This window comes from Arabidopsis lyrata, assembly GCF_000004255.2.
Source record: "Arabidopsis lyrata subsp. lyrata unplaced genomic scaffold ARALYscaffold_6, whole genome shotgun sequence".
In the NCBI taxonomy this organism is placed as follows: domain Eukaryota; kingdom Viridiplantae; phylum Streptophyta; class Magnoliopsida; order Brassicales; family Brassicaceae; genus Arabidopsis; species Arabidopsis lyrata.
Genome location: NW_003302550.1, coordinates 1,929,017 through 1,955,326, shown reverse-complemented (window position 1 = coordinate 1,955,326; position 26,310 = coordinate 1,929,017). Strand labels below are relative to the sequence as shown.

The following is a 26,310-nucleotide window of genomic DNA, read 5'->3' as shown; positions in this document are numbered from 1 at the left end:
ATATATTCGCTAATGAATATATGGACATATATAAATATATATATTGATAGTTATGACAAAGAACAATTAGTAGCAAAAAATTTCCATAAATTCTGAAACGAAAAAATGGATAAAGTATTACGACTGAATTCTTAGATTTTCCTTTCAATTTTTTGTTATAATTCTTAGTTTTTACGGCAATTCTCAATTTTCACTTGATGATTGTAAAGAAAAAAAATTAGAAAAGAATAAAGAAGGTTTTTTCTTGTTAAGAAAAATATTAAATGAATAAATTTAGAATTGGTTAATTCATGTTCAATCATTTTTTGTACACTAAGAAAATTTATATAAAAAATGATATTATAAGCAAATAATCATACATATTATAAGTTTTCTTCGTTCGTTGAAATTTAATTTGTATTGCTTAATACATTAACGAAATTGCTGCCGCATTATTGAGGTCTTGAATGGTTGTAGATTTTAAATTTGTTTTTGATTTTAGTTTTTACAAAAATTTACTTTATAGCCAATCAAGATTATGAAAAATGGATTTCCTAAAAAAATAGAGAATCTATATTTTGATAAAAAAAATCAATTTTCAAAGAAAATTTAAAGTCTATGTTTTGCGAGTTTCTCATTTTTAACGTGATTTAACTTTTTCTATTCATTTTTTATTTTTTTAATTTTTCTTCTAATACAATATCTAAAAACCTTAAACCAAAACTCAAAATACATAAACAAAAACTATAATCCAAAAACCATTAAAAACTTGCAAACATTCATGGCCTGATTTTTGTTGATGTGTTACGTGACATGTATACAACGCCAATTGTGACCAACATTTGTGGAAAAAACTAATTTTCGGTCCGATCAACGGCGGTCTATTATTGTGAGATTGGTCCATTTGTTGGTGTTATTTTGGAATCGTCTGGACAGTGATCTGTTTTGGTGATCCTGTTGTTTACCAAAACGCAAACGAAAACAAAAAACCAGTTGGTGTTAAAGATTTACAGAAAATACCAGATAGAGCTAAAGATTCAAAAAGTGTTTAAACCACACGAGAAAAATTAAATCGTTGAGACAAAATTAAAATTTATTATTATTATTTTAATTGGTTAGTTTTGTTTGCAAAATATTATATATCGTCTTGATTTTTTCTTTAACAGAATTTTATACCTAGTGACATTCAATAGCACTTTCATTAGACTCCACACTTCTTTGATACATGAACATATCTTAATTTTAATTGTTCGATCTTATAGACCATCTAAATCAAAGAAGAGAGCACATGGAATATGAGCAACTATTAGAAGAGTATACAAGTCAATCAACATATATTCAAGAGAACCAGACTAAGCCGAGAAGGAAAGTCTCAAATTCATGGCCTTCAAATTTAATTATCAGTGATAAGGTAGTTAAGTTTGAGAAGGATATCATGTCAGGTTGGACAAAAAAAAAAAGTTTAAAAAGGAAAAAAAAAAATTAAAGAGGAATAAGCAATAATTAACGTATTAAATTTTTCTTTTTGTTTGCCTGTTTTATTTCGACCTCCATATTGCATTTTCTCCTAAAATCGTTCCTTTTCTTTTTTTCCGTTTTACTCAAATTATATTTTTATTTTAAAATACAATCTCATACTCCCTCTGTTTCCTTAAATTTGATGTTTTGGGTTTTGCACATAAATTAACAAAAACTAATTTTTATATTATTTAATTATTTGTTTGTTTGTTTAATAATTTTAGTTTCACTTCTCTCCTCTTCCTATTGGTTACAATTAAAAGTAATCTCCTATATATTAATAGAGAAACATTTTTTAAAAAACACCTTACAATCATGTGTTATTAACAAGATTGTCACGTTGATGTGTCGTTCATACAATGATTTGACTTCTATTTAGATAATTACCCAAAGTTTATTAGACTATTTACAGAATTTGCCATTAGTCTCATATATCCATATATCCCACTAATCAAAAACGAATTTCTAACTAAAAATTAAAAAACACACACAATCTATACGAGACAAACTTTATTATTTCTATATTAGCAAACACATAACAAATGTTACATTTTTTCTATATATGCATAACAAATAACCAATCTGTATTATCTAATATTAAAATGTAAGACATGCTACGTCCAAGCTTAAACTTAAAATCAAACAGACATTTTTTATTTCATAAATCGAGCAAACTAATGGTCTATATATTACTAGATTAGTTACAAATGTGTCATGATATTCTAATTATTTCGTTAATTAACATTAAACATCAGTAATACAAACATCATATCTCTATCTATATATACATAAAAAATTCGTGTATGTAAAGAATATATTAAATTGATCTAAGGTCTATATTTTTTAATCCAGACTAACATATATATCAGAACCGTCTCACATCACTTATGTAAACAACATTCCTCAGGAATGGCTCTTTTGAGCTTATAATTAATTACGGATGACAAAAAAAAGACTAACATATATATATATATATATATATATATATATTTAACAACTCTAGCATGTAAGCGTATAATTCATGTAAATTAATATATTAGAATATATTTTTATAACTTTTGTAAGTACAAATTTTCCTAGGTTCATAAATTCAAACTACATTCATAAAATTAATTCTCAAAAGTACTAAATCTATCATAAAATCAACAATAAATTAATTTTTCAAATTTTGAAGGCAATCCAAATTTCAAAAATTAAACAGAACCCTACAAAAATATTTCTCTATAAATATATTTTCTGATATCATCTTCATCCTCTCAAATTTACCAAACACACATCTTCTTAGTTTTCGAGCAATCTAAATTTTGTAAATCTTCATCAACTCTTTTACAAAGATGTATATGTGTTTGTTATTTAAGTTACGTTAGAAAAGAAATCGTCGTCTTTAATTATTTTACGGGTAAAACGAATTCCGATACGAAAAATCGATGATTGAAATATAAAACGTTTTTTTAACGTGCATTAGTTTATGAGGATGAAGGTCCTTTTAATCTGTAACCCTTTTGATATACTTTTATCCTATATTGCACATATACTGGTACTCTAAGTAGTTCATTCAGTCTGTTTTCCATTTGAAGCACTGTGACTAACGGACACAAGCATTCTATGAATTTCATCAAAGCTAGACCTTTTTAGTTTTCTAGATTATTTGTCGCATGTCTCCTGAAATAGAAGTTATAATTCGGTAACTTGAATCTTTCCCTCAGCAAAATTGGTGTGGCCGAACTTCTTGGTCAGTTACGTTGCAGGTTGGCTCTGTGATGAGGTCATCCGAATAATTAAGGTCTAGCCAAGGATATTTCTTGGGGAACACGTAAAGGTCGACTGAGAGGCGACTGCTCTCTATTTGCTCTGTCTAGACCAGCCTCAGATGGTAGTGCTGAACCATGCCAAGGCCAGAAATATTCCAAATAAAGAGAAAGAGGAAGAGAAGCCATCAGATTTAGATTCGACGAGAGCGAGCTGGAAGCAGGAAGAACCAATGGCTGATCTTTATGAAATCGATGGGAGCATATCGCCGGCAAAGGTGGCATCTGGTTTGAAGATGGTTGAAGATACGTGGAAATTTGCTCTCTAACGAGACTTGAAAATCTAGAAAAGTTTTTTTTTCTTTTTTTTTTTTTTTGCAATATAAAGATGTATCAGAAACCGGTCGAGATCTTGTTAATCAATGTGCTCTTAAATTTCATAGGTTATAAATTTAATATCAAAATAAAACTCAGACGAAATAGCTAATAATATCTAATAAACACAAAAGAAAAATTAAAATCCAATTTTGTCTGACTTTCAACTTTTCTCGTGCCCTAGGGGGCATCAGTTGAATCCGACCTAGCAGCAGCTGGTTTTTCCTTTGCTCCTACGATCTTGAATATACTCCAGCCGATGGTGAATAAGGGAGCCACCAATGTTGTACAAATCATCATAAGATTCATACGATTCCCTGCCATAATCAAGAGGGTGATCACACCAATCACGATAGATCTCCACTGATATAATCGGAAGTTGCTTTTTCCTGAAGAAACAAAGGAAAATTTGATTAGAAAATTTGTATCATAAGAAAAAGTGAGTGAATTGCCGAAGATTAGAAGAACTATAAGAAATCTTACTAGAAAAGTTGGCTAGTATAGCAGTTGCTACACATGCTGCGAATAGGAACAATAGACTCGTTTCGACATGTTTCGTTGACCAAAGTTCTATTATCTCTTCCTTATCAACAGTTGATTTCTTGTTGATGGTGGACACGAGTCCCATCAAAGTCGTGAGGCAACCATTGATCCAATTAGCAACTATCGCTAAGTCCTCGTCCTTACTTGCTAAACCTTGAGAAATTCTCGTGAAAAAGGCACCCATGGAGAGTTTAACGCTATTGAACATGGCAGCCATCGAGAAAAGGGGATGATGGAAACTGAAAGGGGGTTTTGGTATTTTATTTATATGTATTAGACGTTTGTTGTTTTTCCTTTTTAAATTAGGATTAAGGTTTTGTTAATTTCCTTTTAAAAGTAGAGATAGGTATAAAGTTATCTTATGATCAAATAATATGTATATAATAAGGTGATTTTTATTTTTATTTAGTCTATTTTTCCTTTTCTCCCCGGAATTGTATTTGCCTTTTTCACATATAAAAAAGAGAAATTGTTAAAAATGCCCCTTTTTCAATACCCCTTTTCAAAAATGCCCCCTTTGAGAGTCCATTTTTAAGTTTGCCCTCTTTTAGTTTTTAATGACCATTTTACCCTTATTTGAAATAAAATTAGGTCCACAAAATACAAAATATTTTTTGGCGGGAAAAGTGATCCCGCAATTTTCCCGCCAAAACACTTGTAAAAACCTTTAAAAAACCTTGTAAAATTTTCCCGTAAAAATTTTTCCCGCCAAAAAATTTTCCCGCCAAAAAATTTTTTTTGCGGGAAAAGTGATTCCTCAATTTTTTTTTTTGGCGGGAAAATTTTTGTCGGGAAAAATTTACAAGGTATTTTAAAGGTTTTACAGAGTATTTACAAGTGTTTTGTAAGGTTTTACAATGTATTTTAAAAGGTTTTACAAGGTACTTATAAGGTTTTATAAGGTATTTATAACTTGTAAAACCTTATAAAAAACTTGTAAAACCTTATAACTTGTAAAAACCTTATAAAATAGCTTGTAAAATCTTATAATATCTTATAAATACCTTGTAAATACGTTGTAAAACCTTTTAAAATACATTGTAAAACCTTATAAATACCTTGTAAAAAACCTTTAAAATACCTTGTAAATTTTTGGCGGGAAAATTTTTCCCGCCAAAAATTTAACGCCAAAAAAATTGCGGAATCACTTTTCCCACAAAAAATTTACAAGGTATTTTAAAGGTTTTACAAGTTTTTACAAGTGTTTTGGCGGGAAAAATTGCGGGATCACTTTTCCCGCCAAAAAATATTTTGTATTTTGTGGACCTAATTTTGTTATATTTCTTTATATATTTGTGATATCTTTTATTAAAAGAAGGGTAATTTAGTCATTTTGTACATAAAAAGGGGTATTTTTAAAAATAGACAGCTAAAGGGGGCATTTTTGAAAAGGGTATTAAAAAAGGGGCATTTTTGTGAGTCTCCTTTATAATAAACAATCTCATATAGAGAAGAGATCAACGTAACGAGCAGGCACATGAAGAGAAGAGAAGCTCACGTACGTGTTAAAGAAAACCCGATACAAAGTTTCTGGATCGAGTCAACCCGATACAAAGAAAACTTCTAAATTGTTTAATTTCTCGTTTATTGAATTTGAAGCATCAAATGTTTCATATCATGGTTCAACGGAGACAAAGAGAAGCTAAGATTACCAGCCTACGCATCTAGAACGTAAAAGTTAGATTCTAAGCGGAAGCACACACAACCGAAGTACCAACTACAGAACATTGGTAACTAATTATTATTAAGTAAAAATCCTCCAAAGCACAAAATGTTATTTCTTCCTAATAACTACTGTCTCAGGCGGCTAAGTAAAACTATGGCTAAATTCAAAAGCAAATTAGAAAAATTTTGATTATTAAACTTAAAGCGGAGAATGTATGTAGCAATTACATATGAAGTCCAAAAGGCAGAGGAAGTCAAGAGCTATTGCTGTTCTTGGCAGGAATATATGGGAATACTGTATACCTCAGTTAGAAACCGTAGTAAAAAGTCTCCGCTTGTGTCAAGAGTCAATGCCGACGATAGTTTTATATCAACATGGCGTAGAGTTTCATGTTGTTAAACTTGTCGCTATTCTTAATCTTATACCTCTAAACATTGACTATCTTGTATAAAATCACTTAGGGGGCGGATAAGCGGGAAAAAAAAGATCGGATATTTACAAAGCGGGTGCGATTATCTTTTGAGGGATACAGAGAGAAAATATGCGACTCCAATGGAATGAAACGATTTTTAAAGTATGATGTGTGAGCGAAAAAAAAACAATAAAATTCGATCATAACACTCCACATGTGTGTGTGTATCCTCAAACTTTCTTACTGTTTTACGAGACTCCATCGTCGTATATCTATTAGATATAAGAAGATAGATACATACGGATATACTTGATCAAGACGGTTGTTGATTTTGGAAATAGACAGGTAAACCATTGTGTATCTTACAACATAATCCAAAAATCTTGAAAACAAATAAGCATCAAACAAGTAAACCCGCTTACAAGCGTTATGAGTAATCAATCAACTTGAATAAACTCATAATAAACAGAAAACATACCAAAATTCCATAACATATAACTATGCAACTAATGATTGTACACATCTCTTTGTTGCGATGAATGCAACCGGCTCCTAGCAGCTTCCATTCGGCTCCACATATGTAGCAAAAGGAGTACCCACATCTATCAATCAATCATGAAATTACAATGTTAATTAGGAGGCTAAGACATAATAAAACTCGAGAAGGATTAGTTGTAATATCTAGCTAGAGAATAATGAGACTAGAGATGATACTTGCAACTTATTTGGCAAAACCCATGAGCTACTCCAGCCATTTGTTGGCACTTTGCCCACATTGCCCAATCTGTTACAGTTGTCTCTTCGATCCTTTGTTCCCACATGGCTCTTAGTTTAGGTGTCAAAAGATGGGCACAGCTTTCAATATTCAGTTTCGATTTGCAGCCGTAACGAGGACATCTCGGTACTCTCTCCATTAGTTCAACTTGTATATGTAGTTTGAGGCACTCCAAGCAGAATTTATGACCGCATAAAGCAACAGAAAACATCTGTTCAGCTTCGAGATCATCATCGAAACAGATACCGCAAAAAGTGTTCTTCTTATGACAAGGAGGCATACTTATGCTGATTTCAGAAACGAGTGTTTCCGATGCAAGTTTATAAGCAACCTTATTAGTTTGATCTCCAGTCACCAGAAGAGGGGTGCTAGATGTCAGTTGTTGTCTGGTGCGTTGCACATCATTCATTAGCAAGGCAATGCTATCTTTCTCAGGCCCGGAACTCCCCGTGACCTAAAAACATGATCAAGGGTAAAACGTCCATTACGATATTGAAGAAAGTGAGGACAAATGTGAATATCTTAAAGGAAAGAAAACTTACAAGTTTAAAAATGTGATAATGATCGCAGTAGATTGAGATATGAGTGATCCCCAAACTCACGGCTTCGGTTAGTCCTCGTTTCAATGCCATAAGCTCAGCCTCCAAAGCCGTAATCTCGGAGTCATGAATTGATCCTTTCATCTGAAACAAGATATTATCCTCTTGGCCGCAAATTGCAACCCCAAATCCTGCCACCAGCCCTCTTGTTTCCTCCCTTGTCAAACCCTTGAAGTAAAGCCTGTGCAAGCCAGAATCCTGTGACGGTTTTGGGCCATCTTGGGTGCCCTTTTCCTCCATGTGTTTCTCTTAAGCTTTTGTTTTCCTTAGGTTTTATGGCTCGGTATACAACTATAAAGCAGAGGCGGCTCCTCGTGAGAATCGGTTTCTGCTAGGGCAACAAAGAAAGAGAAAACCCTAACTTGATTTCAGAAGTCAAATCGTTTTCTCTCAAATCTCTCAAATCTCTTGAGACAAAAAAAGAAAAAAAAAAGAAAAAAAAGAAAAAAAGAATGTTAAGTTACATAATTTAGGAAAACCAACAAACTTTGCTTGGGCCCTAATTGACATGATTGTATTTTAAGACGGAAATATAATTCGGGTTAAAAGGAAAAATAGACAACGATAAAGGACTAAAGAGAAAATGGAAAATTGATGTTTTTTATACGTTTTACTGTTTTTTGTTCTTAATTGTTTATACGGATACCGCAGGTTAGAACCTATTTGTTTGTATACAAGTTTGTTAATACATAACCAACATTGAAGAGATGTTTGATTTGATCGAATGCTCTGAGCACTGCGATGAGTTGAGTACATTCGAAGAAATCGTAAGTCGGATGAAAAATTCATAATGCAAAAACAGCAACTATTGTTGTTGTTATTATTATTTTTTTGTTAAGAATGTAAATATAATTAAGATGAAAGTTAGGTGTTACAAGAGAAGAACTATACATTTGAAACCTTGCCAAAAAAGAAATAAAAAATAAGGAGACAATAACGCATTCACAAGATTTAGGAAAAATGAAGCCAAAGTGACATAAGATTCCTGAATTTGTTCATCTTCTTACGAGTTGAGATTGAGTTTACAACTTGCCGGTCAATATCTTTAAAGATAGTAGCCGGAGGAATAGCAATGTAGTTATGAATGAAGTTGTTTCTTTGCATCCATACACTGTAAACCACTGCATGAACCAGCAACAATCGAAGCGTTGGCACCTTGGTGGAGAGTACCTATTTCTGACTTTGACCACTCCATCAAGAGTCCCACGTGGAAAAGATAGTTGCAGGGAGGCCTAGTCTGATCGTAACTGAGTCCCAGAGGACTTGAGAGAATGGACAACCAATGAAAAGATGGTCTCTGGTTTCCACAGAACCAGAACACAAGCAGCAGGAAGTAGACGTTTGTAACCCCCAAGAAGCAAGGCGAGACATGGTAGGAAGCCTATCAAGCAGCATGAAGTAAACTATTGTTGTTTTTTAAATTCACTTTAAGGTCCAAATCAATGTAATGTGGTTCATCGTAGAAGAAACAAAAAAAAAAACGTTTATGGTAAAAACTCACATGAGATGATGAGAAGAAACATAATTCTCTGACTGAAATTTCAAACAAAACTAGAATTGTTTTACATGGTTTATAATTCGTGAATTTCATAAACTCCAAGACGAATTTAAACTTTAGTTCCAATTAAATATAGATATACCTGAACCGTATAAACAGATCCATAGTAGATCTGGTTTTACATTGTTTAATATTTTTCTAAACCTGAAATTTTTTGAAACAAACTTTGATTAATAACTGTTAGTTCTAAGTTCTAACTAGCTTCTGTGTATGAATGGAGGAGAAGGTGGACTTAGAGCTTCATCACTTTTATCTCCCAAGCAAGTTTCATATTTCTGTCTGCTCGGGCTAAGAGACGAGCTAGCTATCGCCGTGGTCATCTTCTTAGGCGAGCAACTCGGATCAAACACACCGTCATCACGAGGCAATGAAGATACCACAACCTCATCATCAATCTTACTATTTTCTTCACTTCTTTTGCAGAATTTATCCTCCACTATTTCATAAGAATTCGCGGTCCGGACTTCTTGAGCTAAAGAGCACCAGCAACAGAATAACCAGAGTGTACAATCAGCAATCGCAGGTCTCCCGCAACAGAAGTTATAGCCCGGCAACTTGAATCTTTTCCTCATCTGTATTCTCCAAAAACCACCATAGAGCAAACCAAACAAGCAAAGCACAATTCCGGTATATCCAAGTGCTTCCCTTACCATCTCGTTATCGATGTTTATAGCAGCCAAGTTGAATATAAAGAAAGGAGCCAAACAGAAGAGAATAAAAGTCGCAATGTGCACATACATGTTCCCAAACCCAATCCTCTCCATGTTCCAACCAAACACACAGAAAGTGCAGAACAGAGAGAGATAAGCCAATGAAATATCTTCCCATATATCAAGAACTCCACCTCTCCATTCAGGATTACTCACATCTGCAGAAGCAAATGAATATCTCCTTTCAAGAGATAACTTGTGATTAGTAACGGATCCTTCTTCCACAGGCTCCACTTGATTCTCCTCATCTCCTTGAGGATCATAATCTTTCCCAAGTGGACTAAGAATAGTGTACAAACCCGCACTCGCAGGAGCTGCTATTGCAATAGATATACATATAGCTACACCAATTGCAGGTCTCTCGGATCTTCTATACCCTAAGTTAAGACCGCAAAGCGCATACTGAGCAAAACAGTTCAAGTGAAGCAAAAGAACAACAACCATCATGTGGATCCATTCGTTTGGCTTGTAAGTCCCGTTCTCGCAGTAAATCTTCCTAAGCGTTGTAACATCGTCTTGCCTCCATCTACAGAGAAGCACAAGGTGGTAAAACCGTTTCGGGTGTTGATACAAACACATGAGAGTAAACATAGCGTTGAGGATTTGATTGTTAACTTCAAACCAAACATCTCTCTGTGATTTCTTGGGCAAAGCATGGTTCAACATGCCGGTCATAACCATGAACAGAATCGCACCAGAGACAGCAACCACAAGTATCCACAAGAAAAGAACCATGTTCAACGGGTTTTGTAGCCATTGCTTACCCATTTTCATCAAGCAAGCCCACTCAATTTTCCGGGAAAACACCACACTGATTCTTTCCCGGAAATTGTGGCTGCTTGAGCTGTTAACAGAGCGTGAAACCTCATCTCTTTCCTCTGCCATTCTCTTGAATCTAGCAGAAGCGGAACCAAATTTCAAAAGCTTAATCCTATTAGAGACATCAGGCAACGAACTCTCCGACCATCTCCTAGGTTTCTCTTCACTGATAAGAATCTTATGAGATGTTGAGAGAGCAGGAGGACATGAAACCCTAGTCTTAGATTTCTCAACCTCATCAGTTGAGCCCATTTTCTCGTGCCAGGAAAAAAGAAGTAAAAGCAAATCCTTTACCGGGAAAAGTTAGTCAAAGGCATGTGCTTGGAAGCTTAGACATTGCTGGCAAAAGTGTGAAAACCCGTAAAGCAGAGATATGAAAGCGATTCAAAGAAGAAGATTCTACTAGCGGACAGATTCAAAACGAACAAAGTCTTCAACTTTGACAAAAGAAGATTGAAAACTAAAGAGGGAAAAATCTTCGAATTACATGCCCAGAATTGGAATTGCAGAGAAACCCAGAAGGAAAGAGACGAACTAAAGTTGAATTCAGTGGAGAATTACACAGAGAAAGAAGGATCAATTTAAAGCAAGAGATTGTGATTGGTAACTGATGAGAGACATCGAAGAAAGAGGAAGAAGAAAAAGTTTTTGGTAGAGAAGAGCGAGCGGTTTCTACTTCTGCCTCCTCGAAACTATTAACATGCCGGTCAGGGCCATGCCACCATTATATTTTTTAATTAAACTATTAAATAACTTATTAATCTAAGACATACTCCATCCGTTTCGTTTTAGTTGTCGTTTAAAGTTTTTGCACATAAATTAAGAAAAACATTAAATTTTCTGTTTTACCCTATATTAATATATTTTATAAAAAATTTCATTGGCCAAAATATTAAAACAATAGGAATAAAACTGGAATTTTTACCAAACATTTGCATTGAAAACCTAAAACGACAACTATTATGAAACAAAATTTAAATCCTAAAACGACAACTAAATTAAAACGGAGGGAGTAATAAGTTAACGCAAAAAAAAAACATTCTTAGTCATTCATTATGTGTCCTAATAATGAATGTAAGTATGTAACATACGCAAAAATAACTAATTAACTATCAATTGATAATTATCTAGTTAATTACAAGTTTTCTGACATATGTAACATACGTTAGTCATTCATTGATTCCCAATATGAATGTTTGAACAAATATTGGAAGTTTCAAGTGTTGTATGAGTTTTCAAAACGTAAAAAGTTAAAATTTCAAAAAACTACTACAATGTGTGGACTTTAGACTGTTTAGAGATGGATTCAATTCAATAATCTGAATTAGAGTTTTAGCCCACAAGACATCAAATTAAAAGGAGACCCATATTAGTTAGGCCCATATTCAAAACTTAAACCCGACCCATTAACATTTTTGCATAAAAATTTATGTCACACTAATTAAGAATCTAGAGACTATGGTTCAACAAGGAGACGCGTCTGAATGGTTTTTTAAGGGGACTTTCAGTTTCAAACCTCACACACCTAAATGTCGAGAACGAAAACAATATTACAGTCCACTCAAACAATTCTGATTAGCATTTAACATTGTTGTTGTACTTTATATTGTCTCTTTTTGTTTTCTCAATAACATGTAGACGATTTCAAATGGTGTTATAAGAATAAAATTAGCACAAACTATTAAAAATCCATGTCATGGTCGTCGCAGCTTTGATATTGTGCCAAAATTTGTTTTTTTTTTTCGAATGAAAATTGTGCCAAAATTTGTAAATAAATTGATAGTGTATATGTATAAATAATTCGAGTAAAGGAACACCAATTTCAATTTACTTCCAACTGCTATAGTGCTAAAAATCTCGATTTGTTTCTTTCATAAATATCATTTTTTCAAAAACAAATTCTTGAAAAAAATAGGATACGTATCCACAGACCCACTTTTTTTTTTTTTTTTTGTTGTTGTTGTGAAGCATGATTTTAGTGTTTAAATCGATTATTAAACGGTAAAATAAAGTTGAAAACCTCAACTATTTCGTGGCATTCATACTCATGAATTGGCGCTCTACACGATATGAATTTTTGACTCGTATGTTGTCAGTGACTGCAGCTTTTGTATTGTTTCGTATTGTTATTTTACTCCACCCACCCCACCAAAATCCAAAAGTGTTTTAGCTTCGTCCCACCGAAGTGTTACGTTGATATAGTAATAATTATACGTGTGTGTATCAAAGAATTTGCAGCATCTTGGTTCTACAGTCAAACATTCATATCCAAAGCTATAATATAGAAACATATTAGGCATGCATTGAGTCAAATATCAATGATGTCACCTAGTTTAGTTTCTTAATTTCTTATTTTTTTGTAATCTTTTGACTAAAATAATGGAAGACGACAAATATGGTTGACCTTGTCCGGTTTCGAAAATGTTACATAATTAGAAAGCTTAGGAATCTCAAGACTTGAGATACCTTTACACGTAGAAGCTATTGGAGCCAAACCACTATCAGAATTATCATATTATTTATGATCGTGATTTTTATTTAATTTATAAATGATTGTGTTATAATATACATGCTAATGTTATTATTATATTATGATTGTAAATGTATACATGAATATAAATATTCTACATTTAAATGCAAACCTAGGATGCAAATAAACGATGCAATGACAACAACCAAACTCTTAATCATTTTTATATATTTCATAATTCACTACCACAAAAAGCACTCTTCAAACATAACATTATATTCAAATCTCAGGCGGTTTACCCAAACTGCTATGTAAACACTTCATTTCGGTCTTTCCTCAATCAAACTCAAAACTAGAACTCTGAAGAGGCGACTATCGTTGTCAAATCAAATTTTATTTCATTCGCCTTTGAATCGAGACTAAGATACGTCACATGTGGATTACTTACGTTTACGATTAACTTTCTTATTTTCTTGTTGGTAATATTCTGTATTTAAAATTGTCCCATCATGTCATGGGGTGACTAATCTAGCTTCTTTGGCATTTTCTATGTAATTAACGGTTCAAATAATAATCTTCAATATATGCTGCAAAGAGTGTTTAAAAATTCTTTCTAGCAATTACTCACATTAACAACTTTTTCCAATTCTTGACTCCGACAAGGAGGTTCATATCTTTTCTTAATTTTGAAGTTGTTTACCAATTGAGGTGACCCCTTTTGGTTCAACCCATTTATTATCTTGTTCCTTGTAAGGCCTGGGCAAAATATTCGATCCGCGTTGACTCGGTATTCGTTTTGATTCGATTCGAAAAATCCGAATATCCGTAATATTTTGGAGAAAATCAAATAGAAAAATGTAGTATTCGTAAAAACCGAAGCAAATAGCAAATATTGTTTTTTTAAAAGTCGGATATCCGATTCGATCCGTATTTTTTGATATATATTAGAAATATATATATATATATATATATATGTACATCGTAATATATTTTTGGCTTGTATTTGTAAACTCAGTTTTTTATTTTTCAGACTTGTATTTGTGACACAATTTAATAGTTTTTATTAGTGAAGTGAAATTTATTTTTAAAAAAAATCAATATCCCTTAAAAATAAGAAGTTGAAATCCTGTGACGACTTCTTTTTCCCAAATTTTCTATTTTTCTTCGTAGTTTTAAATGCGAGCGCTTAGGTTTTTAGGGTTTTAATAAGTACAGAAGTATCGAAGCGGATATCCGCAAATATCACAAAAAAATCCGGATATTCGATATTCCGAATATCCGGAAATTTTTGGATCAAAGCAAATCACAAAATCAAGTATTCGGTTAAATCGAATCGAATAACGAATATCCCAAATTTTCCGGATATCCGCTTCGTGCCCAAGCCTACCTTGTATATATATAAAGTAAATTCACATATATAGTGGTGGCATTGACATTTGACAATAAGGATTACCAAATGTATATAATTTAGTGTGATAAAAAAAAATTTAACTTATAAAGAAAATATGAGAGATTTTCACGAAATCAAATGTTCTTGAGATTCTATAAAAATGTTAATAAACGTGATTGTAATCTTGTGGTTTTATGAAGAGCATAATTATGATTTTTTGAAATGGCTCAATAACAAATAAAAATATGGAAAGTTCCTAGTCAGCTTAAACAAGCATTTGCTTAAAGGCTTAAAGTGGCTAAATAATATTCATTAAACTTCACATCCAATGAACATTCCTGTAATTTAAAGTAACTTAAGTTAAGTAAGTATCTAGAAGCCTGTTTCTTCTATATATAGATTATTAAAGAGGGTTTGATTAGTAAGTTAATTATAGGTTGGTGTGAAAGTGAGACCGGAGAAGGTATCTAACTTCTTTTTTTTTTTTTTTTTTAATTCCACTAAGTTTGATTTTGTATGTAACTCATATAGTAATCTTGAAAGTGACCATCGTGCCTCCTTTGGAAAGTAATCCTGTAAAAGTAAAAGCCGCGTATAGTGTTATAAAAGTATGTGACTTCTTCTTCCCTTAATTATTGTTTTATAATTAGTCTTTAATCCAAATATTTAAACATATAATTCGTTTTACGAGAAAGATCTTCACACTCGATTAGTATACATTAAAATAAAATTTGAAAATAGTTAGTTCATAAATGGATAACAAAATGGCTGTGCGAGATTAAATCTATTATCTATGTACTTGATAATTTTGTATACCTAACCTCTATGGCTTTATAATTGGAAGTTTTTAACTATCCATACATGGATAATCCAGTCTGCCGTAATGGATTATGACATACTAAATGAACAATTTATTAATCTAATTAATCGCTTCAAAGCGATCGTATATTAGTGTGAGCAGAAAAAAAAATAGAGAAGAAAACCTACAGTGTAAACTTGATGTAAATATGAAATGCTATATTTCTTCAAATAGAAGTCAAGAACATAAAGAGTTGCTGGGAATATATTGGAAAAGATAAAAAATTTAACAAATCTTGTGATGTAATCTATCTTTCCATAAAATCAAATGTTTGGTCCAAAGTATTAGTTAAATAATTAGGAGGCCACTATTCTTGACAACTCTCTCTAACAAACTCTTCTATATTTTCTCGTGGTATATATGCTGAAAAAGATGTATGTCTAATCCATAATATATAACTGTATATGGCGACTTTGAACATTATTATTTATTATTACGACTTCTAACCTAGAAGATAACAAGAATTAGTTATGGCATCAAAATCAGCGTGTAAAAACATACGAAAAGCACCAAGTGATAAACCCATGTAGCTAGGGATGGCGTAAGGGTAAAGACTGGAGACTGAGAATCTAGGGATCAAAGCGTAAATTTGTTCTGCTTTTTGGGTTGCAATTTATTGGCGCAACATTGATATGTGTGTGGACCATTAGAGCAACCCAATGAGTGTTTTTTTTAACTAAGTCTCTTAACATTAAGACAACAAAAGTATAATTATTTAATTGTGTGGGTTTCTTGAATAGTGAAGAAACACTCTCTAAAATTTCTTATATAAGGTACTTTGACATACTTTGTAGAGGGTTTCTTCACTATTTAAGAAACCCACACATTTTTTTATTAATATATTTTTTCTCTCTAAAATAAGAGACTTATGTTTAAAAACCATCAATGGGGTTGCTCTTAGGTATTCAGGGATTCAGACAAGCTGTTTGCTATCACCTTCCACGATTAGTCGGGTGCTAAGACTGACTTAGAGCACCCACAGTGGTGAATGTGTTAGTATAGATGTAAATAAGTTTTTAGTATTATATTTAGAGAGAGAGAAAAGAGAGAGATAGAGACAAAATTTTTTTTTTCCCTTTTTATAATGCCCACACCCGAATGCAACTCTACATGTGGGTGTTGTTGAAAAGCCACTTTTTGCATTATTTTTCTATATTAAATTACATACATCCGACGCCTACATGCGCCACTGCGCTTGGTCTTAGACGCCCACTGCTAATTAAACAAAAAGAAATTAAATACTATTTCTTCCGGCATACACTAGCTAGTTAGCTACCAAAAAAAGGAGTCTTCAAAATTTCATGTCCCAACATCTACGATAAGAAAATGACTATTTCAACATGCTTACATATTCTCTACCCCGAGCATGAAGAGATTATATATGGATCTAGATCCAAAACTTTTTGAAAACAAATATATCATGGCTTATTTATCTGAATTAAATGTATATAAATCACAAACAGATACGGTATTTTCAGTAAAATATAAAATAAAATAATATAAATATTGATTGTATATATGTTCAAAAATAATACGTCAATTTCAACTTTGTTTAAATAGAAGTTTGATATTCAAAAATGTAGAAAAAAATAAATTCAGTTGACAATTGACTCTATCTTTCTTTTTTTTTTTGTGCAAGGACAATACACTGTATCATGATATATTTTTTTATTGTATTTAGTTGTCACTTACTAAACAGTAAAAATCCATCTTCAATTACCATGACTCTATGAGTTAAACACGCGCGATTGATGATTTTTATTGTTCTTCTATTTGCTGCCATTTTTAGAATCGGAAGTACTACAGTTTTAGTGGCATGTATTTTCAAAGATCAATCATGATTTTGAATTTTTGATTGATTATCGTGATTAAATTTTTGTAAAAACGTTTTTTTTGGACATCGAAAATCTCTAAAACCTTATCGCGCGTTCTGCTTTTTTGAAGTTTGAAAACATTTGAGATAGACAGATTTTGGACCAAAAATAAAACAGATTTCGACATATGTGTAGATCCATCTTAAAGAAGATGCGTTTCCAAATAGTTACCTTATTATATGCTGGTAAAAGACAAATTATTAATATGTATCGACTCATTAACTAATCAGTAAGATGGTTGTGGAAGCCTCCTTGGCTCATTGGTTGACAAAGGGTTGATTAATGCTTCTACACCAAAAGGTCTGGGGTTCGAGTCCCAGATATTGCGATTTATTAACAAATTTGCAGATTAATGGAGGCAAGTGTGCAAGAGATCTCCAGCGATGTACAATTATAGCCGTTCGCCAAGATTCTACGCAGAGAAGGAAGTGTCGCCAGGTCGTGGATCATTGAAGGTTTTCATCAAGATTACGAAGAATGAAGTGTAGTCTGTCGTGAATCTAGTAAGGGTCGGAAAGAATTGTCAGTTGTAGAATCATCTATGTAACAGTTCTCATAATTTGCAATTAATAATAAATCTAGACGACAAAAAAAAAAAAAAATCAGTAAGATGGTTAAACAATTAATATTTGATGTTAGCAAGAAAAAAGAACACAATATTAAAAATATTCAAAAAAAAAAACATTAAAAAAATTACAAATATTCAAACAATCACAACGATATCAACTAAAAATATCTGAAAGCATTGTTTAAAGGAATTTGTTTTCTCTCTGCTTAATTAGTTTATAACTTCATATATACACAATCTCATCAATTTACAACCAGGTGTGTGTGAATTTTCGCAGAATCTCTCTTAATCATTCATGTAATATATATCCAACAAAAATTCGATATATTTCCATCTAATGTAAAATCGGGTCTTGTCTATAGTATTAGACGAGCTAATTATATTTAGCACAAACAATTTATTCTGTAACAGTGTCACGCTTATCACGACCACCAAAGAATAAACACTCATCTGTTTTATTTTTGAACCCCATTAATCTCTTATTTTCTCACCCATATTCAAAGTCAACTATTTTGAGACTTCGGCTAATTAGTTTGATGGCTATACTATTTACTTGACATTTGGGAAAATAATATTATCGCTGATAAATTTGGTTTTTACTTCTCTCTCCGACGTAGATAGTTACAAAATCAATTCCATGCAAAAATGATAATTCAACCCTAAAAACCAAAAGAAATAACAGAGTTACACATTTTTTCAACGCGTTAGGTCACCTATCTTTCACTTTAGAACATCCTTCACGTCTCTATATAAACCTCGATTCTGTTATGCTTTGTTCTTCAAGTACAATAATCAACTCTAAGTCTATTATATTCAAGTCTTTGTTTTAACCTACAATGGCTTCAAATCAACTTACTGCTATTCTAGTTCTCGTACTTACACTTTTACTCCAAGGTAATAACAATAACGTCGTCGAAGCACAACTCACGACTAATTTCTACTCAACCTCTTGCCCTAACCTCCTCTCCACCGTCCAAAGCGCCGTTAAATCTGCCGTTAACAGCGAGGCTCGAATGGGTGCATCTATCCTCCGTCTCTTCTTCCACGATTGCTTCGTCAACGTAGTTTTTTTTTCTTTTACCTTTTTTTTGTTTTCCTTGCATCTCAAGAAACTTAGCATAATTTTTATTTTGGTTCTTTACTTCTAACCACTGTCATGCTTACATATATAGGGATGTGACGGTTCGATTCTGCTAGATGACACGTCGAGCTTCACAGGAGAACAAAACGCGGCCCCAAACCGCAATTCAGCTCGTGGGTTTAATGTGATCGACAACATCAAATCAGCGGTTGAGAAAGCATGTCCCGGGGTTGTGTCTTGTGCTGATATCTTAGCCATTGCAGCTAGAGACTCCGTCGTAGTCGTAAGCTCCCTATTTCCTCTCTTAGTCTGGTTTTGAAAATTTAAAAGATTAAACCGGTCTAAAACATGAATTTGTCTCTATTTTGTTGAAGCTTGGAGGGCCGAATTGGAATGTTAAAGTAGGAAGAAGAGATGCAAGAACGGCGAGTCAAGCGGCAGCGAATAGTAACATTCCGGCCCCGACTTCGAGTCTGAGCCAACTCATTAGTAGTTTCAGTGCTGTTGGACTCTCCACCAGAGATATGGTTGCTCTCTCCGGTTCGTTTCACTTCTCTTCTTGCTTAACCCAATTCCCATTTATTATTTACGCAACTATATATGTATCACAGATTAAGGTTGATTGCAATTTTTCAAACATCGATTACTAATAGATTGCTAAAAATTGGTGACAAAAATTATTTCTTAATCTGTGAATATTTCTTAAATTTTATTCGTTCACCAATTTGTTTAACAAAAAGAAACATAAAAAGAAATATTTCAAAGGACCAACACAACAGTCAACAGAGTCGACACAAAATAATATAATTTGATTGTGTTGTTTGTTTTTGTCGACTTTTTTTCAACACATTTTTGTAACGCACCACCGACTTTTCTGTTTTTTTTTTTTCCCAAACAAAATTACGTAATCATATTTTTTCCCAAAATTACGTAATCATATAAATTACTGTTACGCAACACCGACAAAGTAATTCAGATGATCCTTAAAATAATTAAGTCAACTATTAAACTAATCATTCAAACTTTTTTGTTTTTGTTTTCAGGCGCACACACGATCGGACAATCCCGTTGCACGAACTTCCGAGCGAGAATCTACAACGAGACAAACATCAACGCCGCCTTCGCCACCACACGTCAACGAACTTGCCCTAGAGCCACCGGTTCCGGCGACGGAAACCTAGCTCCACTAGACGTCACCACGGCGGCTTCCTTCGACAACAACTACTTCAAGAATCTCATGACTCAGAGAGGTCTCCTCCATTCCGACCAAGTGCTCTTCAACGGAGGCTCCACTGACTCCATTGTCCGTGGATACAGCAACAATCCATCGAGCTTTAACTCTGACTTCGCGGCGGCGATGATCAAGATGGGTGATATCAGCCCGTTGACTGGTAGTAGCGGTGAAATCCGCAAGGTTTGCGGGAGGACCAACTGATTCAAATCTCCTCCACGTGTTCTTTTCCTATTGGATTTTTTATTTTGTTATTTGAGTTGGTGAGAATAAGATTGATCTTCTCCAAAAATTTCGAAGATCCCATTTAATGTCTTTTTTTTTTTTTTTTTGTTCCTTTTCTTGCTTTGTGTTGAAGTGTGTATTTTATTTTCGCATTAAAATCCAATGAAATTAGCTTATATATCTGCCCAATTATGAAGTGTTATATTCGCATATTCCCCGCGTGGTTACGTGTCTAAATTATATTGGTTATAATAAATAATTAATCCTGGAAGCGGGAGAGAGATTTCCTCTGTTTTGATTACGCGCCAGTTATGTCCCGCGTGTTATTTGTTAAGCGCACGTTAGCAGAAAATCCACTAACGCTAAAATGTGCAGTTGACACGTAAGCGATCCGATGCCTGTTGAGTTCTCGTGCACACAACACAGTAAAGAAACAAAAAGGTTAAACCTCTTTTTATTCTCTGTCAGAAATAGAAAAAATCTTTGATGCGCATTAATGGCGATTCGGCCGAGAACTCGTAAAAGGGTTCAAGCAGTTCGTCGTGCTGCTGATGGAAGCGCTTTTAAAAAATGGTATTTCTCTTTTTGTTAAGTTTTTGGATTCGTCGATTCAGATTTCTTTAGGGTTTTATCTAGATTCGTGATGTACTCTGTTTTGGGATTTTATTACAGTGAAGAATGTGGTGTTATGATAGCGATTGGTCTGTTTGATATGCATGAGTGCGGTGAGAAGAGAAGGGAAGTGAAGAGATTCAAGTACATTGCCAGTGGCAATGTCATTAATATCTCGAAACCAATTGGGAGCTTTGAAGATGAACCCAGATCACCATTTGTCTTCTTCTTGTACAGTAACCAAAGACTTTTACTCTGTTTCTTAATGCAATTGTGTTCAATTTCTTGGGTGAATTAGATGGAGATAAAAAGTGGATTTTGAGTGGGTTTAAGAATTTGAATGCTTTAGGTCTAAAAAGGGAGTGATGATGTTACTTCATATGGTCAATGTCTTTCCTTTTAAGTGAAAGGTTGATCCTTTTGTTGGTTCTTGCCTTCTTGGTGCTGTGATGCAATAAACGTGGGGAAATTGATAGTGAGAAGTGAAATCTGAGTAGTTAGTGATTTAAATCTTCAGTAACTATTATTGTTTCTTCTTTCTCTAGAGAGGATTTTAGGGAAAAGTACAATGGAAACTTGGTGGATGCTAGCAGAATATGTTTCAATGTATGGAAGAACATGTTACCAGAGGTATCAGTTTGTTCTTAAAGTACTCAAAAAGCTTCTTATTTCTACTGCTAACCATGTTTTATAAGCTGGATTTTTGTATTATTGTTGCTTGTATCCAGGACCAAAAACCATTCAATGCCCGTGCTATGGAGGTTGATTTGGCACACAGCAGAAAGTTAAACGAAGAAGCTAAAAGTATTGATAAGGTCGATTATATCCCTGGATCATAAATTGATACATTGGAAGATTCTATGGAGTTATTACTCAATTTATAATTATTCGAAAAAGAGTTGCTTCATCTGCATTTGATTTCCTTTGAAACTGTTAAAAACTGTGATGACCAATTTGCAGGCAGATGATGAGGCAGATTCGAAAACTGTTGGGAGATATGACAAGGTCAGAGTCATTGTGTTTTTTATTTTACAAAACCAAGAAGCATTGTCTGTGTTTCCGTCTTTTGCATAATCAGTTGTCACTATGTTTCATTTCATTTTCCGACTACTTTACAGTTCTATGAGAGCTACGTTCATTATGAAGAGGAGGAGGACTATGATTCATCTGATCATTTCGAAAATGAGTTTTGGTATGAGTTAATACATAAGCTCTGAATAATACAACATTACCATATCCCTTGTTCTTGGCTCTTGTGGTCTCACCTTTACTTTCATTCAAACAGGGAAGACGATACTCTGCTCGACTACTGAGGATCCCGATTTCGTGGAGAGGGTTTTGGCCTTTTGGTAGTGTACAGGTTTAGAGATCTTTTTGGGAGATTTATGTAAATATAGAGAAAAACTATAGAGGGGAGGCTGCTGATCTTATTTCCTTCATATGTGCCTTTTAGAGGTTTACTAGTTTTTTTTTGGATAAGTGTGACAGTGTTTTAGAGGTTTATTAGTATTTGCAACCCCAAATACCAAGAGCCTTTCTCTTCACAGCGTACTGCAGATTACAAATCAAAGCATATTATCAAATCAAAGAAACCAGGAGAGCACCATCAAGCTTATGAAATTTGTGATCATAAGAGAGAGTACCTTTCTGCAGAACTCGCAGAAGTATTTACTGTGCTGGCTCACTTCCATCTTTTTGATCTGTTTCCTAACACTGGCGCCATATCGTGTGCCTTTGCAGATACAAAATCATCAGGATTCAGAAACAGAAGACTGACATGATAGAGTTGAAAACTGAATTCAGCTTCTGCTTGTCAATGATAAACAATGAATTATGAACGAATCAAACCAAAAAAACCTTGAGTATCCCTTACGCTCTCAAACCTATTTTCAACTCAATTCCCCAATAATCCACCATGTTTGTTCAGAATCCAAAACTAATTAACATGACCTTATGCATTAGCTTGAACCTCAAGGTACAATAAAAATTAAGTTTTAGGGTTCAGATTCAATTTTTGTATATTATTTTAAAATAAGTCCTTTATTTCAGTTTTTTTATAAGACAGCACACTTTATTTCAGAGAAATTTAATGGGCCGAAGAAAAGCCCATTAAAAGTCTCAACTGTATCTGCTTCTTCTCTCTGTTCTCTTCCTGCTCTTCTACATCTACGCCCTGGCCGACGAACACATATACAGTGAGTGAGAGAGAGAGAGAGAGTATGAAATTTAACTTCTAGGAGCCAGAGGATACGCCAGATTCACGGCGATATCCGATGCCTAAAGAGCCGGTTCGGTGGGTTCCTCTCCAGAGCCACCCGGTTTTCGCTTCTCTTCCATCCTCCCAGGATGAACTCGCCGCGTCGCAGCGTTTTCCGAGAAATTTGATGGCTTGGGACGGAGACTGGCGCCTATACTACTGGGATTCTAAACGATATCTCCTTCACCGATTATCTCTGCGCTTGGGTGAGCCTGAACCATCATCCGTCCTCGCCGCAGTCCCGTCCAAGGTCATTTACTCCCTCTTTCTGTTTTCACCGCTAATTCGGCCAAAATGAGTATTGAGAAGAAGATTTATCGAAAGCGGAAACGGATTTCTTAGTGCGATTGTTGCTGACATTTTACTGACTTTGAGAAATTAGGTTTAGGAAGAGTTTGAGAAATTAGATTTCTTACTGATGGATGATAGGAAGATCTTTTCTTCTTGCTATGTATTAGTGTCAAAAACCTATAGTTTTCCTCTGTGGTCTGCTACACAGATGAATTTTAGTGATAAAATGTGGAAGTGTCTTTTTTTATGGCATGTGCAATAAGATGATGATTGTTTGAATAAAAAGCTTGGGGACCGATCGCTATAGGTGATTATCCTTCTAATTGTAAGGATTTGAAAGAGTTGTCTTAGTTGTGTTCTTTTAAGTTTTATTGGTTGGAGCTACTGGAGAAAAATGATCAAGAAATAATGTGATTGTTTGGTCTGATGTACTTGTACATTGCTGGTAAGGAATGTCCAAGGTTCTGCTATTTTCGTGATTGACTAAGTTTTAGTAAAAAATGATATTATAGGTGATGCAACCAGACCTTCAACTGACATTTTCTGTTAGCAAAATCTCCATTAATAAGTCTGGATCAGCTGTACTTCTTGCCGGCTCAGATGGAATATGTGTGATGTACCTATTTGGACGTGCTTCTGTGGTAGAATACAATATCATTTGCAGGTAGTGATTAACGTTGCCCTTATAAGATGCATTTATATTCTTGATTATGATGTTACCTAGCTTAAATTGATGGCCTCTCTGCTTATACGTTATCACTTCATAATCTATGGGTTGCAGGGTAGTTTCTATTGGTTCAGAAATCTATACTAGTGGTGACAATGCCATAAACTTGCTACAAGCATTGTGGCACCCTGATAGTGACACCCATTTGGAAATTCTATCCTCGGATGCAGTTTTCAGGTAACAATCTTTTTGGTTGATAATGAAGGTGGATGTACATGTCAATATATTGATCTATATCATTATGGAAAGATGTTAAAGAAATTGTAGAAGAAATTCAGTAAAAAAGGCTGTAGATTCTTAATTTCTGCTATGCAATGACATACTATGTTACCTTCTGGTCCAATATCTCATTATAAGGAGTCGAATCATTCCATTTAATCCTGATTTAAGAGCTTCTTGGCTTACTAAAAGTAATTTGCGTGCTAAACTTTTTGCTAGGCTATTCGATTTGTCTTCAGATGCTGATTATAAGGAGATCTGGTGAGCCAGGAAGATCTGGAACAGCTTCATCAATTTATCCTGCTGATTTCAGTTTCTGAGGAGATCATCTGTGGGATAGATTCACTGTAAGTTCAGTACAAATTCTTGTTTGAAAACTGACAGAGATTTTGCTTAGTTGTCTTGTCAAATAGAGCTTTGAGGATTACATGTTTATGTCTTCACCAAATCTTTCAATGGTGCAGTTCTTTATATTATTCACTGATGGTTCAATTTATATCCTGTGCCCAGTTGTGCCATTTGGAAGGTAGGATAATGGTTCTTTCTCCTTTTCATTCTTCTCTGGCAGTTAATTAATAAGTTTTTTATCGCTTGAAGCTGTACCTGGTATGCTAAGTTTACAAGATAGTAACATTTTGGTTTTCTGGTTTCTTGAACACGATATGAATGATTCTCATTAAGCTGTTTTAGATCCCAAATCTAGGCTCACTAGCTCATTTGAAGCTTTTCAGGGGTATTCCTTTGATATATCAAATAGTTTATTCATGCTGACGCGGGGATGCCTTGTATACAAATGCATTCCTTCCACGGACTATCCTCTTTATGTCCAATTTTTATAAGTCATGGAAGATGTTTTAGTTCGTTGTGATGTTTTGTGTTTAACTGCCCTTGAGGCTGACTGAGATTACTTCGGATGTATATTGCAACAGTGTTTACAAATGGGAATCGGTAATGGAGATTTACAACGATGCAAGGAACTAGAGGTGAAAATATATTGGTGGTGAAAGCTCATCCTTATGCTTTGCTTGACGCATCATTGGCTTTACAGGTATGGATTCCTCATCTTTTGGGGTTGTTACGTGAGATTTTTCAAGTGCTCCTCGTAGATTTTAGTTGTTTCACCAGTGTTCTAGATATGTGGTTTATAATCCAGTGGTCTTCGTCAAAGATTTATACCCCCTCCTTAACTTGATTCGGAACACAGACGGGACAAAAGAGATGACACAAATACACATGGACCACCCTTAAGTGTTCTTTGTTTGTCTACTGTTTGCCTTGTAATGCTGATCTCTTGTTTTCCTTGTGTACAGGGCCCTTTATATAAAGCATCTAGTGGCGACGGAGATGAAGATTTCGCTGTTCGGGAGGCAGAATGTAAAGGCCGGGCAGTGAGTCTATCATATAATCTTGTCAGCAAAGATTCGATTCTGGTAACTGCCTGGAGTGCAGGATCTTACGGCTCCACTAGTATTGGCAGAGTAACTAGGAAACCAAAACACACTCACTGCCACTGGTGAACGCTTAAACATCTTTTCAAGTATCTGGTTCCACCTAGTGTCTGACTTAGCACCCTGGTATTGAACGTGCATAGACTTTGCTCTATACAGATTTCCCTAAGAGAGAAAAAAAGAGAATTTTTAGTAAAGACTCAATACCAAAAAGAAAGCAAACATTCAATACTTACCCTTGGACCTCTAATACCCTTGGTAAGTATTGAATGTTTGCTTTCTTTTCGGTATTCTTTACTAAAAACTCTCTTTTTTTTTCACCTAGGGAAATTCTGTCTCTGGCTAGGCCCCAATCC

At 34.1% G+C, this 26,310-nt stretch overlaps 7 protein-coding genes across 8 annotated transcripts in view; 3 read left to right on the top strand and 4 right to left on the bottom strand.

Moving 5' to 3' along the window:
- Positions 1 to 3,651: 3,651 nt before the first annotated feature.
- LOC110227104 lies at positions 3,652 to 4,576 on the bottom strand. The gene is made up of 2 exons (XM_021020388.1): positions 4,104 to 4,576; positions 3,652 to 4,009 (listed from the first exon to the last, which is right to left on the bottom strand). Exons 1-2 carry the CDS (start codon positions 4,378 to 4,380, stop codon positions 3,801 to 3,803), a joined length of 486 nt encoding a protein of 161 aa, XP_020876047.1. The 5' UTR covers positions 4,381 to 4,576; the 3' UTR covers positions 3,652 to 3,800.
- A 1,971-nt stretch (positions 4,577 to 6,547) lies between these two features.
- LOC9307222 lies at positions 6,548 to 8,022 on the bottom strand. Its single transcript, XM_021020348.1, has 3 exons — positions 7,559 to 8,022; positions 6,956 to 7,470; positions 6,548 to 6,843 (listed from the first exon to the last, which is right to left on the bottom strand). The coding sequence occupies exons 1-3, from the start codon at positions 7,853 to 7,855 to the stop codon at positions 6,669 to 6,671; spliced, it is 987 nt and encodes a 328-aa protein (XP_020876007.1). The 5' UTR covers positions 7,856 to 8,022; the 3' UTR covers positions 6,548 to 6,668.
- Positions 8,023 to 9,172: 1,150 nt separating this feature from the next.
- Positions 9,173 to 11,411, bottom strand: LOC9309276. The gene has a single exon (XM_021020303.1). The coding sequence runs from the start codon at positions 10,952 to 10,954 to the stop codon at positions 9,371 to 9,373; it is 1,584 nt and encodes a 527-aa protein (XP_020875962.1). The 5' UTR covers positions 10,955 to 11,411; the 3' UTR covers positions 9,173 to 9,370.
- A 7,225-nt stretch (positions 11,412 to 18,636) lies between these two features.
- On the top strand, positions 18,637 to 20,589 carry LOC9309275 (peroxidase 52). Its single transcript, XM_002873161.2, has 4 exons — positions 18,637 to 18,924; positions 19,036 to 19,227; positions 19,319 to 19,484; positions 19,988 to 20,589. The coding sequence occupies exons 1-4, from the start codon at positions 18,700 to 18,702 to the stop codon at positions 20,377 to 20,379; spliced, it is 975 nt and encodes a 324-aa protein (XP_002873207.1). The 5' UTR covers positions 18,637 to 18,699; the 3' UTR covers positions 20,380 to 20,589.
- Positions 20,590 to 20,662: 73 nt separating this feature from the next.
- On the top strand, positions 20,663 to 22,499 carry LOC9307221 (high mobility group B protein 7). The gene is made up of 7 exons (XM_002873160.2): positions 20,663 to 20,973; positions 21,073 to 21,243; positions 21,558 to 21,642; positions 21,741 to 21,827; positions 21,973 to 22,017; positions 22,131 to 22,204; positions 22,298 to 22,499. The coding sequence occupies exons 1-7, from the start codon at positions 20,897 to 20,899 to the stop codon at positions 22,323 to 22,325; spliced, it is 567 nt and encodes a 188-aa protein (XP_002873206.1). The 5' UTR covers positions 20,663 to 20,896; the 3' UTR covers positions 22,326 to 22,499.
- LOC9309274 (60S ribosomal protein L37a) overlaps positions 22,165 to 26,310 on the bottom strand; it is a 5,302-nt gene continuing 1,156 nt past the window's right edge. Inside the window, exons 2-3 of the mRNA XM_021020401.1 lie at positions 22,656 to 22,744; positions 22,165 to 22,563 (exon numbers count right to left, since the gene is read on the bottom strand). Coding sequence (XP_020876060.1) covers positions 22,516 to 22,563; positions 22,656 to 22,744 — 137 coding nt within the window. The 3' untranslated portion in view covers positions 22,165 to 22,515. The remainder of the gene's footprint in view (positions 22,564 to 22,655; positions 22,745 to 26,310) is intronic.
- Positions 22,751 to 25,964, top strand: LOC9307220 (nuclear pore complex protein NUP88). 2 transcript variants are annotated; one of them, XM_021020383.1, is made up of 7 exons: positions 22,751 to 23,519; positions 24,073 to 24,224; positions 24,342 to 24,464; positions 24,726 to 24,853; positions 25,017 to 25,032; positions 25,436 to 25,554; positions 25,817 to 25,964. In XM_021020383.1, exons 1-4 carry the CDS (start codon positions 23,286 to 23,288, stop codon positions 24,769 to 24,771), a joined length of 555 nt encoding a protein of 184 aa, XP_020876042.1. In that variant the 5' UTR covers positions 22,751 to 23,285; the 3' UTR covers positions 24,772 to 24,853; positions 25,017 to 25,032; positions 25,436 to 25,554; positions 25,817 to 25,964. The 2 variants fall into 2 exon arrangements, with proteins under 2 accessions (XP_020876042.1, XP_020876041.1); XM_021020382.1 differs by having other exon boundaries at positions 24,971 to 25,032.